Source organism: Stegodyphus dumicola, chromosome 3, assembly GCF_044657685.1.
Source record: "Stegodyphus dumicola isolate Sdum_Otavi_A_Nest chromosome 3, ASM4465768v1".
NCBI classification, from domain to species: Eukaryota; Metazoa; Arthropoda; class Arachnida; order Araneae; family Eresidae; genus Stegodyphus; species Stegodyphus dumicola.
Genome location: NC_140770.1, coordinates 223,590,407 through 223,607,000, shown reverse-complemented (window position 1 = coordinate 223,607,000; position 16,594 = coordinate 223,590,407). Strand labels below are relative to the sequence as shown.

General features: G+C 32.8%; 1 protein-coding gene across 2 annotated transcripts in view; it reads left to right on the top strand.

Moving 5' to 3' along the window:
* The window catches only part of LOC118191245 (contactin-5-like), a 554,648-nt gene that overhangs the window by 523,145 nt on the left and 14,909 nt on the right, over nucleotides 1-16,594 (top strand). For both annotated transcript variants that reach the window (XM_085813861.1, XM_085813860.1), the window contains 2 exons: nucleotides 2,629-2,702; nucleotides 15,320-15,432. In XM_085813861.1, coding sequence (XP_085669987.1) covers nucleotides 2,629-2,702; nucleotides 15,320-15,432 — 187 coding nt within the window. The remainder of the gene's footprint in view (nucleotides 1-2,628; nucleotides 2,703-15,319; nucleotides 15,433-16,594) is intronic.

The following is a 16,594-nucleotide window of genomic DNA, read 5'->3' as shown; positions in this document are numbered from 1 at the left end:
TTATTTAACTAGAAGCTTTACCTCATTTCAAAGAAAATTTTACGTTTAATTATGTCGGCACTATGTAATTTCATTGCGGTATGAAATTTATATAACTTAAGGAAAAGGAAATAGGGAAAACTGACTAATCCTTCCGTTGATAGCCACAAAAAAGCTAGGCATAAAAGATGGGTAGCTCGGCGAGGTAGAAAAATAACAAGTTTTTTAAAAAAAGAGTCTAATTATAAAAGCTGAGTACAGGAATAAAAACGTCCGCAGTCGAAAGCGGAAAGATCTTTTACTTTTACTAAAAACTCTATTAATGAAATACCGCTTGTTTGACAAAAACTTCTTGTACTTTAAGTCTTTTAAAGATTTGCATTTGAAGATTATTTATTCCAAATTATATTTACTGTTTTGGTTATAAAGCTTCTTTGATGTTTTATCTGTTAGTTAGTGAGCTCAAAATTAAAAATAACCGCATATGCGAAAAGAATTAAAGTAGCCAATCTTTAGGGTTTATTTAAGTGTTTGGAAGTATTATTTAGTGTCTCCATGTATTAAACAATTATAAAAATATGTAGAAAAATGATGATAAAACACAGTTTATTAACATACAGTTTTTTAGATAAGAGGGAATGAAATTTCTAAAAAACTTCACAATGTTGGATATTATTAAACAATTATTTCGAAATTTCTTTATTAAATTTATTGATATTATAGACAATTCACCTACAGGCATTGTTTATTCAACTAATAATAATGCGTGGTTAGATAAGTAAAATTACACGATGAAATAAGTAAAATATCCACTGGCAACTGCAGATTCGCCTTGCTCTTGGAATTAGGAAAACAGCCTGTTGTTTAGTTGAAATGTTTGTTATATTGAAGTAAGTTTATCGAAGCTTTTGAAACTTTTTCTGGACTAGTTTATTATTTTAAATATGTCACTATTAATTTAATTCAATATTTTTGCAATGTAGGTTATTTTTATTTTTCTAAATATCTTATTTACATGTTTTGATATCTTGAATTGATATTTGTGTATTTTTCTAGCGCTTTTTACATTTTTAAATTACTGCATTAACATGTTTTACATCGTGTAGGGGAATTCTTGAACATGTGTACGGGCTTCCTCATTACGGTACATTGATAATTAAAATGAATAAAAATTTTATAAAAGTTGTTTAGATTATATGAACATGATAAGGACGAAACACGATGTCTGAGCAATTGGGAAGAGAGTGAGATAAGCTAATACCCCCAGATGAGTCAGCATTGTCTCACTAAATTTTCAAATGTTAATTTTTTTTAATTCTCGTTTAATTCGTATTTCATTTAATTTGCATTTCAATTGAATTTGCTTTACCACTACTATTAGTTAATGCTTGAGAGATAATTTTTCTTTTTCTTTCCTTTCTTTACTTCATGTTTAATTTTCTTTTACAATTTGTAGGATTCTCCACTGTGTAATTCTAATTTACCGTTGAAAGTGAAGAATCTTACGAACTGATAAGTGAATAATCGCTTGAGTTCGTGTGACAGGAAATAACAAGGTAGAAGGGTAAAATAACCCCTTATTATTCAAATAAGATTTAAGATAACTCCGTCTTGGAGTTCTACAATAAAGCCAACACTTGGGCTTGAACTTAAGAGACTAAGAATCAAAATAAACTAATCTTAACTGAAGAAATATAGCCGAAGCCATCAAAATTCTAACAGAGTTGGCACCTTAACGCTAATTGACTGCGAAGCTATCAAGGGCCTAAAGTACGGCAGAACGTAATAGTAGCCTGAAAAGGCGGATGCGTGTAGCCAGAATATCTGTTATCTCTCTCCCTAAGACTAGAACTTCGCCGTTAAATACCGCTCTTCCTCGTTAGCATTCAGACGTGATTCTAAAACTACGTTCTGGCCGGAAGTGGTAAGTTGAAATTAAGAGTCGATAGGAAAGATTAATTCAAAATTTAACTGTTAATGAAATTAACATAATCCTTACATTTTAAAATTATTTTCAATTTATTTATTTTCCGATTTTTTACTTTATGGAAATGGCATTTAAATTACTTAGTTGATTCAAATTAATTTTGGCTTTAAATTGAAATTTCAAGTTTTGGCTGAATTTGCACTTTTGATAGTATTTCCATTTCGTTTATTTGATTATGAATTAAATCTTTGCAGCCAAGGCGCAGGATTCTAAAATGTTTCTACTTTCCTTCTGTTTATATTTAGATATGTAAGATAAAAATAATAAAAGGAAGTTTCTAAATTTAATTTACAATAGCACCCTATTCTTCAGTTAAATTCTGAGATATCCTTTTTCTATCTTAATACGAGTAAGTGCTTATAAACTATATCAATCTAAAAAGCATAATTTTAAATTAATCCATATTATGCGATCTTACACAACTGTGAAATGATCGTAACGGTTTTTTTCGCGGGGGGGGGGAGGAAGGGAAATATTTAGACCAGTGGTTTTCAACTTTCGTCGACGGCATGCACCCTTTTCATATTATGTGTGTTATCTTATCTTTCATATATGTATATATGTTGTCGAAGCATAGTTTTAATGTTGTTGAATCTGTACGATCGGTAAAATAAGGCAACGCATTTTAAACGCACAGAAATCATTCGTGGCTTTTATTTCAGAATACAAACACCCAAACTGAAACATTTTGAAGATGACAGCCCCGATGTGATACCATCTAAGCCTTTCTGCACTGGTAAGTCAATATTTATTATCACCATATGCATGTGATTTTCTTTCTACCGTAAGTTTAAAATTGTATAAAAAATCTGATTGCTATTTTAACAATAACTACATATAAATTTTCAGGTAAAGATATTTTAAATTTTATAGGCTGTATATATTTTCAGACTTATTCTTAGATTATAAATTTATGAGAGCTCACGAATAAACATGTTTGTATATCAATTTAACATACGTGCAAATATAACTTTACTAAGAAGCTTCATGCAATAGAACCACACGAAACATCATTTATAATAAACGCAGTTAAATCATATTTATCTTAAACAGATTTTGTTTGTGCCAGTATGCGTAAATAATACTAGATTTGGAATTTTTAAGTTAATTCAAATTCCAATAAAAAACTAACAGGAATATTAAAAAAAATAAAAGGACTACTGCATTTCTAATACCCTACGTAAAAACTGATTTCACTATTTTCGAACTGTTCCCTCAGATCGGGCGTAAAATACCTTCGGTTTCCCCATATTTTCGTTTCATGAATATGTAGTTTCCTATCAGCTTTACCTAGATACATAATTTATACAGTTTCCTTCGCAGAGTCTCCAACCATTTATCAGTATATGAATTTTTATTCTGATATTATATAGTATTTTTTGATAAATTATGAAAATATTTCTGAAGTTTTGAAGCTGAACATTTCTTCCTTTGCTCATTTTACATTAGTTATTTATTACTTGAAGTAATATTTTGCATAAAATTACTTGCGGTATTAATGTCTTCCAATTTTGATATCTCCTCAAAATTCCAGACACATATTTTATTAACAAAAGCGCTAAGTGTATGAGGCTAATTATTTGAACTTTAGAAGCTCGATATGCGTTTCATTGTTACACGTGCATTTGATTTTGATTTAATATAAAATTAATTTTAGCTTATTATTTGAAAACAAAGACACATATTGTGGTTAAAAAGAAGAAATAATTTAAGGAAATGCTTAAAAGATTTTAAAAGTCTTATTTTAACGCTAAATTTAATTCTCTGAGAGATGCAAATTTTATTGCCTGAAAATAAGAAGTTAGAATAAATGAAAACTGTGATTAACAAACCTCAGAAATTATGTTGAAAAAATTTTTAGGCAGAAAGCACTTCTGTTGTTAAAATCATACATAAAAGCTTGTTAAAATGATAATAAGTTATCAGAAAAGTAGTAATTTTTTAAGAAATTTCAGTGATTGCTGCAGTTATAAATAACTAATTAATGTCTACGTGAATTGTATTTGATTTACTTGCTCCAAGGGAATAGCATTTAATAGAAATGTTAAAAGCTCCAAACTAGTCAATATAAAGGGTTCAATGTACATTTCGTTCACATAGGAAGTAAAGATATCATAAAACTTTGTACGTCGCTGAATATTATTGCTTTTTTTGTAAGAGATTATATACCAAATTTTCATGCGATATGCCATTAAAAATGAATTACTTCTCTATAACTTCTGTATATGTGATGACCTGACATGGTTATATATAATTTCGATTTCTAGAGGTGCACATTCAAATATAACCCGCATTTCTTAGAACCCAGCTTCAACTACATAACATAAAATCCAGACCGTAATATTTCTTCAGTTTGTGTCTGGGAGGTTGGAATGCAAGTGCCGAGATGTACAAGTGACAGGTGACGGAAGACGAGAACACGTGCTGGCTAACACTTTATACGTGGTGACGTGGTGGCTACACTGGTGGCTTGACACGTGGTGGCTAACACTGGTAGACAGTTATCTGTACCGCCCCCATTACTATCTGTAGCAGCGAGACTTCCCTTGAGGCCATGAGGCACCTCATGGTGGGATAGCTTCTGGTGTTAAATGCAACATTGACAAGGAAAGGTTGTTGAATGAATTACATTTGGCTTTGGGAGAGATAGTCTGATGATACTGACGTTAAATTTGAACAGACAGTTTACATATGTATCCAATCCAGTAAGACATATAGATACATAAAATGCATACATCACACATAAACTCATAAAACTCATATAAAAGAATACAATTAATCAAGCACTTATTAACACATAAATCACGCATAAGCACACAAAATAAATAAAAGTTAACAGTTAAGACAGTTACAAAGGATTTACGGCATACACACATGCAAAGTTTTACTACGATTAAAAATGCAGTTAATTGTTTGCAATGCGGTATTATTTTTATGCTATAATGCAGATGCTGTTTTCATAAATGCAAAATAATGCTAGTAGTAATGTACAGGGGTCTACAAAAGATTTTTGTAAAACTCTCCAGACTGTGAAAATTTTAGACTTGGCGTGCTAAATAGCAATGAATGTGTGCTTATCACTTAGACCAAAAAAAAAGAGGAGGGGACATTTTATTATTTTATTAAGCAGTGATATTTTGTATTGGAAACGTTATTATTAAATAGATTAAAATTTCTAATGTGAAGATTATAATTGTTTTTCTGAGATAATATTTCATCATACAAGAGTTCGAAATTAGTACTTCCAATCATTAAAGTTGTTTGCAAATGATCGTCGATAGAGGCAGTATCGACGCCTATCGAGAGTGTGAATTATCGTTCCGTGATATTGCCCGTCGTACTGGTCAACATCCAACCGCTGTCATGCGAATATGGAATTAGTGGGTTGCTGAGGGTTTTACTGAACGGCACGCAGGATCTCAACTCCAATGACTAACGACAGACAATATCAGACATATTGTGAAGTCAGCCCTGCAAAACCATACAACCATATCACGTACCATTAGTCCGGAAATGGGCATGTTTGCAGTATCTCCAGTATCCACTCATACGGTGTGTCGATGTTTCTAGCAGCGTGAACTATCAGCACGGGGAACATTAATTTGGTTTCCCTTGACAGTACAGCACAGAGACTATTCTCAAACACGGATATCCAGGCTCATGCATAGGATTTTAATTGGGCGTATTTGTCTTCTGAAAGATATTTATAAAATTCAGTTAGGGCCTTTTTTAGCGTTTAATTATTTTGAAACTCAATCACTTCCAGTTGAAGGTCTGATAGAAGCTCCTCAATTATAGAGTCAAATGGATTTTGAAACAGGGATGTATCTATCTTTTGCACTTGCATCAACATCCAGAAAACACTGTTGTAACTTTACTATATATTCAGAAAATGTATCTTGCGCGAATTATATCTTGCGGGAATGGGAATTTTGTTAATATTTGAAATTTCTTACAGCATGGAAAATGGTTAAATTATGTAGTATTATTTGCAATTCAAAGTTTCGGCGATATGCCTTAACGGTGTAATATATTTCACATATGAGTACTCTTTTCCTTGTTATTTTTAATTGAATTAGTTGAAATACACTATGACGTCTGTGGCAAATATTAATTTCCGTAACCATTCGCTTTTCGATAATGAAGATTGTGGGCAATTTTTCTCATTTAAAATATATCTGACTTTCTGTTCGAAGAATTTCAACAAAACGTTCCCATTGCTGAGCCATCAAACTGCTGTATGATAAGAAAAGTCAGGATATTCAGCTTCGATATCTTAAAAATCTAGGAACCTGGAGATGGTTAAATCCACGAGAGCGATTGAAGTTTATTACTGACACATGACAGATTGAAGTGTTTCCCACAAAGAACTTGTTGGTGAATAATACAATGAATTACCAGATGTTTAGCATTTCCACAAGCTTTAAAATTTTGCCCAATAAATCATTTTCCCCTTATACACATATTTTTTCCACAATCAGTTGTGACACATTTTAACTGACTATATTGCAGAATGGGTTAACATTTCCTCGTCTTCCTCGAAAACATCTTCACATGTGATTGCTCCACGTAAACTATTCATAGAAGCTACTTTTTCAATCACCTCAAGTTCAGCATTCACCTCTCGAGTAAACACCAGCAACTAGCAGTATCTTTCGATTGCCAGGTAATATCTGTCTACTTTTAGCACAAAGAGCCAACCTTGTCTTTTAGATGACTCTCAGATGGCTCTCTATGTTCTCAAGTCTTAACAATTGCTCTCACCGAAAGATTGACATATCAAAATATATCATAATCAATAATAAATTTTCTGGCCACATTTCATTTTTCATTTTCATTTAAGCAAATATTATTTAATTAATTCGCGATCATTAAATGGTTTTCCTTCCACGATTAATAAGTGAGCTATTCGTCAGCTGACTTTACTTACTGTTTCGTACGACTTTTTAATTTTATGAATAAATTGCGTTATGATGACGCTAAACTTTCCAATTTAAATGATCGTTCATTTTCTGTGAAATCTAAATACCGCGTTGCGGGTTTAGTTTAGTAATGACAACATATATAATCCTTTTTTTGCACAGCCTATTATGTCATATTAACTATAAAAAATTGTCATTTAATTTTATGACAAAATAAACAAAATAATTGCCTATCCAATCTGCTTTTGCAACAATGACATATGAGGTCTGTATTTTACTTCTTATTTGATTTTGAGAGTGAAATGATAACGGTAGGTCATGAATAAAAACTGATAAGCTTAGCTTATTTAGCTGAGGAGCGCATATCAGGTAGAAATGAAAAGTAGCCAGCAATATGATTTGCATTTCTTTCTGCGTCATTATTACTGTTAAAATCAAAATTACTTTTTAATTTTATACTTTATTATTCCAGCAGTTTTATCGCATTTAAGGAGGTTTCCTATAACCAAAATTTCAAAACATTGATTTCTCCATGCATTTCTGGTTCTTTGTATATTTATCTATCTAAAATATTCTCAGGTTTTAGGAGCAGAGGCTGCTGTTACCAAGCTGTACTGTTGGCTAGTAATGATGTCAGCTTGTTTTGAACTGGATTACATTTTAGCATACATTTCCCATGTAAAAAGTGGGTTCAGACGAAATACAGTTAAAAATATTTCAGCTAAGCATTTTACAGTTATGAGGCCAATTAATGTACTCTTTAGGTTTTAAATGTATATTAACGCATGTAATTACGGTCATTTTATAAGCTATTAATTTAAGTAATAATAGGAATCAAATGCAAAAATTTTAAGTCTTGCTATTAAAAATTTTTGCATTCTGGAATAAAAGTATCAGGTTAAGTATTAGGAAGATGACTTTTAATGGAATGCAGTTGGAAACTATTGATATATGAAGCGTAGGCTCACTGAGCTGTTCAGGTTCACTATTGGCAGGGTCGTTAAGAACATTGAAATTGGTAGCTTGACTCGAGTTTAAACCTTGGCGAGCACTCTTAGATGCAGTAATATTTTCATGGTTTTCCTTACGTATAACATAGATACGAAGCAGTTTCACTCAGACATTCCTCTATTAAGGCATCCCTGACCTAGGACAGATGAGAATTTAGACAAAATTCTTATGATCATTGGCAGTGACTTCAGTATTAACTTTGTTACGCAAGAAGCACATTCATTAATCTATTCCTGCAATATAAACTAGACAGAAAATTAATAAAAAAAAACTCTAAAGAAGCAAGCGCAAGGTCTGGAAGTGCAGTTAATCCATTTTTCTGAGATATTTCTAAGAAATACATTTTAAAGTATTTATATCATGTTTTATATATCACAAATCAATTGTGTCATTTGGGAATTCTTAAGAATTGGTTTTTATTGATTATTTTTATAATTCCTTGTTCTTATGACATCTTATATCTTATATTGATTGCATAAAATTTTCGCTTCCGCTGTACGTCATTTTTATGCTCACATTTTGTTTATATCCTAACTTTGCTTAATTGTTGCATAAATGTTCCCGTACAGTTAAATTTCACATATCTATAATTTCGGAGCTGTCAAGAATGCGATATTACTCGAGACGTCATTTTATGTACAACTATTCTTTAAATAAAGAACACATGTCCTATGTATTTCATCATAATCCTAATATACTGATAAAAATATTTGGAGGCAGTGATTACTTCAGTTATTTTATTTAATTCCAAAAGGCACAGAGAACAATAAACATAATTAAAATACATTCTCCGTGAAAAAAAGAGAGAGTTGGGGGAGGAGGTTTCTTTTCATGAGAAAGTCAAAATACTTTGTCGGAGGCTATTTTCTGCACTACACCGTAAGTCGCTGTGAAACAGTAGTGCATCCAAGAAGAGAGTTTTTCAGCCGTAATGTTGCGCTTGTATTGTGCTCTGGCCTTGCAAAATTCCAGCATGCGTTGGCATCTAAGTGGCTGCTCTGTTGTTGCTTGTGCTGTTCTGCGCAAAGCTCGGATTTTGCTAAATTCTGCATTTAGTGTAGGGATCCACCAAGAAAGGTGTTTTTGCGAAAGGTATTATCGCAAGCTTTTATTAAGTGTTGCAGAAGTTGATAGTAATGATAATCAAGTTGCTCTGGGATTTGACAATTATCTAAGTTTGCTTCAATAGTTGCTATGTGCAGTTGGAGTGGAATTCTGAATGCTTCGTGTCCACTATAGCAGGTTTTGTAGCGACGATTTATGACGTAGGTATGCGATGTGCCTAGGTGAAATGTGATAATGCGGTGGTCACTGACAGAAGGTAGGTCGCTGACTTCCCAGTTCTGTATTAATACTGCTGTATTAACTGATTCAATTGTTAGATTGGGCCAGCCTTGTGGGCCTTAGAAATATGACACTTGATAAAGTTTACTTCTTCTGACTGACAGTCTTGCACTAAGTGACCTTTTCCACACTTGGAGCAAGAAGGTGAGGCTCGGCAACTTTTACTAATATGACCAAATTGTTGCCAATTATAGCAACGTGCTACTCGTACGTAAGGGACGAAAAGGACAAGACATGAAATCGGTGAAAACCTTGCCCTTTGCTAGCAGCTGTTTCTTGATACCAGATTCTACGTCTGAGATGCAGTTTGAGTTGCCGTCCCGTCCAGGCAATGACATCTTGGGAGAGATTTTACTTGTTAATGATGGTGGCAAGAGGTCTTTAAGCGCTTCGACAATATTTTCCTCAGTCGCTTCCGTTGGAACGCTAAAGACAATGATGGATTCTCCTGGTGGTTTGGTTTCCGGTAATATGAGGCAGTCACTTAATTGTGGGCGTTCTTCAATTGCCTAGCGAAGTCTAGAGATATGTGTGCTCTCTCTGCGCCTGATTAGCAATTCCTTTGAGCGCGTTTGCCGAATTTGAACTATTGTGACCCCTAGTTGTGAGGGGCGGAGTCCTGCAACTAATTGGTATTTAATATTCTCAAGGGTGCGGCTAGAGTCTTTAGCGTTTATCGAGAGCACGCGAAGGAATTGTTCAGTCGGAATTACAGCAGTGGGGATATTCTTTGGTGCTGATGTTGACGGACAATGTTTCTTACGCGGTGTGACTTCAATGAACGGTGTGTCGTTGGGTTGATTTTCAGGTGCACCTAAAGGTGCAAAATCTATTTCAGCGAGAGTGCACTGAACCTGCTGAGGTAGAAACTCTTGGAGATTTCTGAGAGTTCCATTTCAGGACTGGAATTGTGCTTCAATTTGACCCTGTAAGCAGGGGATATGCAGTTCTTGTTCTGTGAAGAGCTTCTCACGCTAAAGACAAATTGCTTTAATGATTCTCAATCCGATTTACTAAACCTATTCTTTGGTGTGCTGAAGAAAACTAAGTCTAGCATCTTATTACATTCTGTCTTCAGTGTCTGTAATCTTGAGAATTCTGGCTTGTTAGTATAATAACGAGTGAAAGGAGATGGAAGTGATTGAATTGGAGAAATGGAATTCTCCCATTTAGTCACTTCCAGGTGAGTTTCATTAGTTGCCATAGTACAACAACAACAACAACAACAAAATGAAATAAAATAAACAATTAAAAAAAAAAAGATTAAAAAATAATAATAAAGAAAAAAGGGTAGATGAATGATGCGATAGTTGCTGCTAATTACTGAGCTCCAGGAATTCTTAGCCAAAACTGTCAGGGCTATTGAGAAGTATTTACTAAAGTACAAGAGGAATATTGATGTGCTAAGAAGACACTTAGTACAATTTGATTTTCAGCATACTGTACTTAATTGTGATTGGCAGAATTAATAAAAAAGTAATAAAAATGGGGAAGCAAAATTCAGTGATGTACAACTAACAAAACATACTCCTATACGTTAATAATACAAGCATACAAATAATAACTAAAGCATACAAACAATAAAATGTGGAAGAAGTAAACTATCTTATCGAAGACTTACTTGATGATGCTAACGATTTTAAGTGAAAAAACAAAATTGAGGTTATGTTATCTGGGAAGCACAAAATTCAACTAATATCCTACGTAATGTGCGTTAAAAATGATATTGAGAGCAGACAAATATTATATACATAAATAATAATTATATAAATAAATTAAACATAAGTCGAAAAGAAAATACCATGTTCAAAAACAGCAATAAAGTCCTGCAGGAAAATCATCTAATTGTTGAGATTACTATGTCAAAGATTAGCCGTGTTGCGCTACCAGAAAACGTTAAATCGTTAATGTAAATAGAAGCACATGGGAAAATACTTCTTGCAAAGTCCTTTAGATGGCAGTGCTGTGCAAAGTTCCCTTGTGTAAAAGCTTCAAGGTGATCTTGGAGGATAAGGGTACTGATGCGAGGGCTGGTCAGTTGGTCGTGCGTTGCCTTGCTACGTCCTCAAGGATGGAGAAGGGAGTTAGGCCATGGAGGTAGGAAACTTCTTACCTCCATGAGTTAGGCAGGGGGAAAAAGAATTAAAACACGTAAAAAGCAATTATTGCATAATAGTATTACAACTAATAGAGCTACAGTTATTAGAAGCACATCCAAATAAAGGTAATATGGAGGCCTACATTGCTATAGTTCCATCGCTTCGCTATTTCCAGTGAATGATAAAATATTGACGATTGAATCCTTTAAATATTCACCTTTTGAAACTAATTAAAAATGCTGTACGACATTACAATCTCCAAACTTGTACCGGAGGCAGGCGTAAGGTACCTGCAATTCAATGATATGTTGGTTGTGGCTAGATTAACATATGAAGCCGAGATATCATTTTATACAGAGTCACTATTGAGATGCACTTCACTGAGAATTAGTACTCCCTTGCACTCTTCTATGGCGAACACTTAGAGTAGAATCTTGAATAGATCTTTAACTCTAGACCATAACAGCGTGAAACCAATATAAAGTTAAAGCTCTCGGCCAGACCTTTTCACTGATATGGAAATTATTCCCTTTTGCACTAAATGGCCGAGCTTTATTCGCATTAAATCTTTAACTCGATTCCGCGTGCGCGTGTGTGGCTGAGAAAGCCGGATTTTTTTTATATCTAGCGACTATAGCAATTATTTAAAATAAACTAAAAGTCAACTCAGTTTCAGTTTAGAAAGTTACAGTGTCGTTGATATAAGTCACGTTGCAGAACAAGTCACGTTGCCCTTACGGTGCCCATATCCATATGAAAATTGCATTTTCGATATTTCTAGCCAATATACATTACATGTATACATGTTACATTCCGAACTTCCAAGATTAATATGAATAACTTAATAATTTCGTAATGTTTTGTGCATCTTTATTATACTTTGATTTACACAATAGTGTTTATTTGAACTAAATTGTCTGTGTCAACACATTGCGTTTTAGAATTAATTTTGCAAAGAGAATAAAAGAGAAAGAATTTAAATCAAAAGATACATTTTACATTTTATTGTAATAAATTATAAAAACAGCGGCAAAGCTTCGTTTCCTTATATGAATTTTTTACCAGTGTGGTCTAACTTTAAAACACCAGCACTTCAGAACAAATACAGCAAAAAGCATACTTTTATTAAATTTCAAATATTTACAGTGACAGCGCAAAATAACATCAGCTTGTTGATACATACCCTTATACCTCTCTAACCGTTTCTTCTATTTTGTTTGTATTGAAATGGTAGAATTTTCTTTCAAGCATGCGCCTCTTCAACAATGTTGGAAGATCTGTTAGAGAAAACAACCCATATTTTCATCTAGTAAACAACTCATGCATTCTTTGCTCTTTAGAAGAAAGATCAAAAGTATCTGAAGCAAAAATATGGCTTCTCTTCCAGATTTTCGTATGTGTGTAAACAGCTGGTGCAACAGTCAACTTAACGTCTTTTATAATAAACGATAAAATTTTATTGACTCACCGACCTCGAAGCACAAGAAACTGCCTTTCGATAAAATGGCGACGGTATTCATGTGCCTCAGGCATAAAACCCGCGCATTTGTGGGACTTATTTACGACCGTTGAGTGCGCCGCAAGTAAGTAGTTCGATCCTAAAGCCTTACGTGACGTAGCCCTGAGTTAAAGTCCTTCTGCTGGGATTGGATTTAGTCGTAATACGCTGGCTAATTTTTTTTTTTTGTTCCATTTTAGCTCTTCTTTCCTGTATTTTAAGGTCCCCTTTTTCTATGCAACGGACGCACTTTTCCCAAAGTGCCAGAGTTCGAAGGTTTTTCTAATGTCCGAGTTATTTTCTTCTCTCCGCTTACATGAGGAGCATATATTTGTAATAGAAGAAAAAAAAAATCAACAGCGGCTGTTTTTTTTTTTCTTTTAAACATGTCTTTATTTTTAATACTATTCGCTGCAAGGAATGTTCAGAAAGTAGTCTAACATTTCAGATACAGTAGTTGAAGAGACATCATTTTAGAATTTTTGGTACAGTTGCATAAAATCCATGCATATTCTTGTAACTTCGATATATATCTTTTTATAACTTCCATATATGTTCTTATAACTCCCATATATGTTCTGATGAAGCTTCGGTTTCAAACATATAAATTTCGCATCCAAAAAAAAAAAGTACGAAACTTCATTAAAAGTGAGTCACCTGAAAGCAGGTCATCTCTAATGTATTATTTAACCTGCAGCCTTTAAAAGGTTAAGTTTTCTTTGGCTGCAAAATGGGTATTCTTCAACACTATATATTGCAACTTTTGAAACTGCCGTCCAGACGGTATAGTGGTTAAGAAAGCCTATTGCAATACAGAAGGGCCTAGATTCGAATCGAAGGTACGGGTGTTTGCAAATGTAGTCTCTGTGAGATATGGTGGCACTTTAAATATACGGTGATTCGAATGTCCTCTCGAGAGGTTGATGAGAGGGGAAGAGGGGTGAAAGACCTTCGGTACTGTCTTCAAAATTAAGGGCGAAACTGAGCGAAGTCGTACTGTCACTTGTATAGTGCTCAAGGCCAACGACAGGCGCAATTTTGCTCTCCTTGGCATGATGAATTCCGTGGGCTTGTTTCTATGCTACTGTCAGTCAAGAGAGATAGTCAACACTTTTGAAACGCCTACATGTTATTTCAAATACAATAAACCTTAATGATGTATTATTTCTTGGAATTGAAAGTATCGTATTACTCTCGATATTTTAGATAATGAGCTAAAGAAGATCCAGAATAGCTTTGAGATTTTGCCATTAAATTCAAAATTTAATTATGTTTTCTTTATTTGCATAAAATCTTTTTTGTTTTCTAGCACCTGGTTATTCGACTTCGTTTATTGTGCAAAATTAATGACTTTATTTTTTCTTGATGATGTTAACTAGTGATTTCGACAAACCTGATTTTTCACAATTTTTTTTTCTTTGGAAACAAGGGTAATTTTTGTCTTTTATGATTATACTCTTTCGGGTGTATTGCATTTTCGAAGAAAGACGTATCCTTACATGTGTTTAAATTTCTTTAGTCACTCCTACTTTTCTGTGATTCCTTAATTATTTAAACAAGATTACCAAGCTCATGTTATCATCGTCCAAAAATGAAACAGGCAAGAATAACTGAATTGGGAAATTATGCACGTCAAGATGTTACATACTTAATTTTAGTACGTAAAGCGCACGCTTTATATTTAGAATTTCTTATTACATATTACCTGCATTTCTTGTTACTTATGTTAAATATTCTAATTTTTGAAAATTCTTTGTGTTTTAAGATTTTATTATATCGAATTATGTTCTTCTAGTGATGAGGAATATTATAAGTATTTACTGAAAGCCTATGTATGATATAGATTTTTATATATAGTTTGAATGATATAGATGTAAATTGAACGAGCGTTCATGTACGTCTCTATACACCAATTAAAATAGTTTTATTTTTAAATATTATGAAAGTAATGCATAACACAATTTTTAGTGTTCTTTTCCTATTTGCTAGCTAACGTTTCATATTGCAATATGTTCAATAAATTGGCTAAATATAAGGAAAATATTTTTTCTTCAGCAACATACGAAACAGAATAACTATCCACTTTGTATCAGTATATAAAGGTCAGTTTTCAATGGAATGGTTATTCTACTTGATGATGTGAGGCGAAGTATCTGTCCAGTTTTAAAATAATGATAATATGTAGACAATTAATTTATTTTTGCCTAAAATTATATTATCTAGTTGTTTTCTTATAGGCGTTATTTAATGCTGCAGTATTCTTTACAAATTTATCTTCCAGGTGGGATTTCGTACTTACATTTTGCCCCTTTAATCTGTTCATCACTTTACTCAGAATTCCATCGTTTCTTTTTTTTTCCTACATAAAATTAGTCCCCCTCCAATTCTTCGTAATCCATGAGTTTAAGATATATCACTCTCCAGTTATTAAATGTCCAGTATATTAACATTTGATTATGATCTGTATTTTTTTTTCTAGATTATTCCAGTATAGCTCCAAACACAACTAATGAAATAATATATGAAAATGTAGCTCAAAAAGAACATACATATGCGAATATTATGAGCAGAGTACCTTTCGGTCCCAGTGAAGTAAGTATTATATTATGTGGTTAAAAATATAGTTTAAAACTATTGTATCTGTTTTCAATAAATTAGAAACAAAACTTTTTAAAACTTTGTGTGGAATCCAAAATATCTGACTAATTCTTAACAAATTAAATAAAGACTGAGAATAAAGAAAACGTGTGAAAATAAAATGAAAAAAAAAAAAAAAAATCTGATGTGTACACCACATGACTTCTTTGTACGAAATATTAAATTATACGCATTTTTTTCCATTTCATTTAAACTTATTGGATTGAATTAAATCTACTTCGCCGACAGCGCATAAACCACAACAGAATAAATGAATTCTTTAAAATTCACTCTAGTATTTGTTTACCACAGCGACACTCTGGCGCTAGATTCACTTAACAGTATTATATTTCGTTCATATTATAACTCATAATGCACAAAATTTATATCATTTAAAGAATAGAATTATCTAATCGTTGCCACATGTTCTATTCAAATACTATAATAAAATTAGAATGATGTATAAAAGGAATTAAGCAAACAAAACAAAAAAGAAACAGTTTTTCACAGACGATTGAGTATTTCTCATTCAATTTATTCAGTTCTCACTTCGCGAGAAGGCAAAAATACATAAAAACTCAAAATATCTATATTAAAAATTACGAAGTAAATCTTAAACACTTATTTCCTCCAAAAAATTCCAGAAAGGATTAAGCATGATTTAATGGGCAATAATAAATAAAGGCGTTATCTTTGTTGTTGCGAAGCTAAGTTTCTCTAAATTGGCAATAAATTCACTAGTCTGCTGTTTCAAATGTAAACAATCAATGGCCGCCATAAAAAAAGGCTTAGCGGCACTTAAACAACTTTAAAGTTGTTGATAATTCTAAAAATATTACATACAGATTTACTAAAGGCATAAAAACCTTAACCGGAAGATAAAAAAAAAACATAATTCAATCATTTTTAAAGCAAAAAATGTGCATTTTACAAATATATACGAGTAAAGAAACTGAGATCACTGAGCCGGGTAACAGTGTGGATATATATATATAAATATATTAAATACGTTTGGTGCGGCCGATTGCAACCAAACTACGAGGTGCACATCTACACGTTATAGCAGTCCTATATACAAAATTTCAACATTCTGAGGCTACTCGTCTTTGAGTTATAC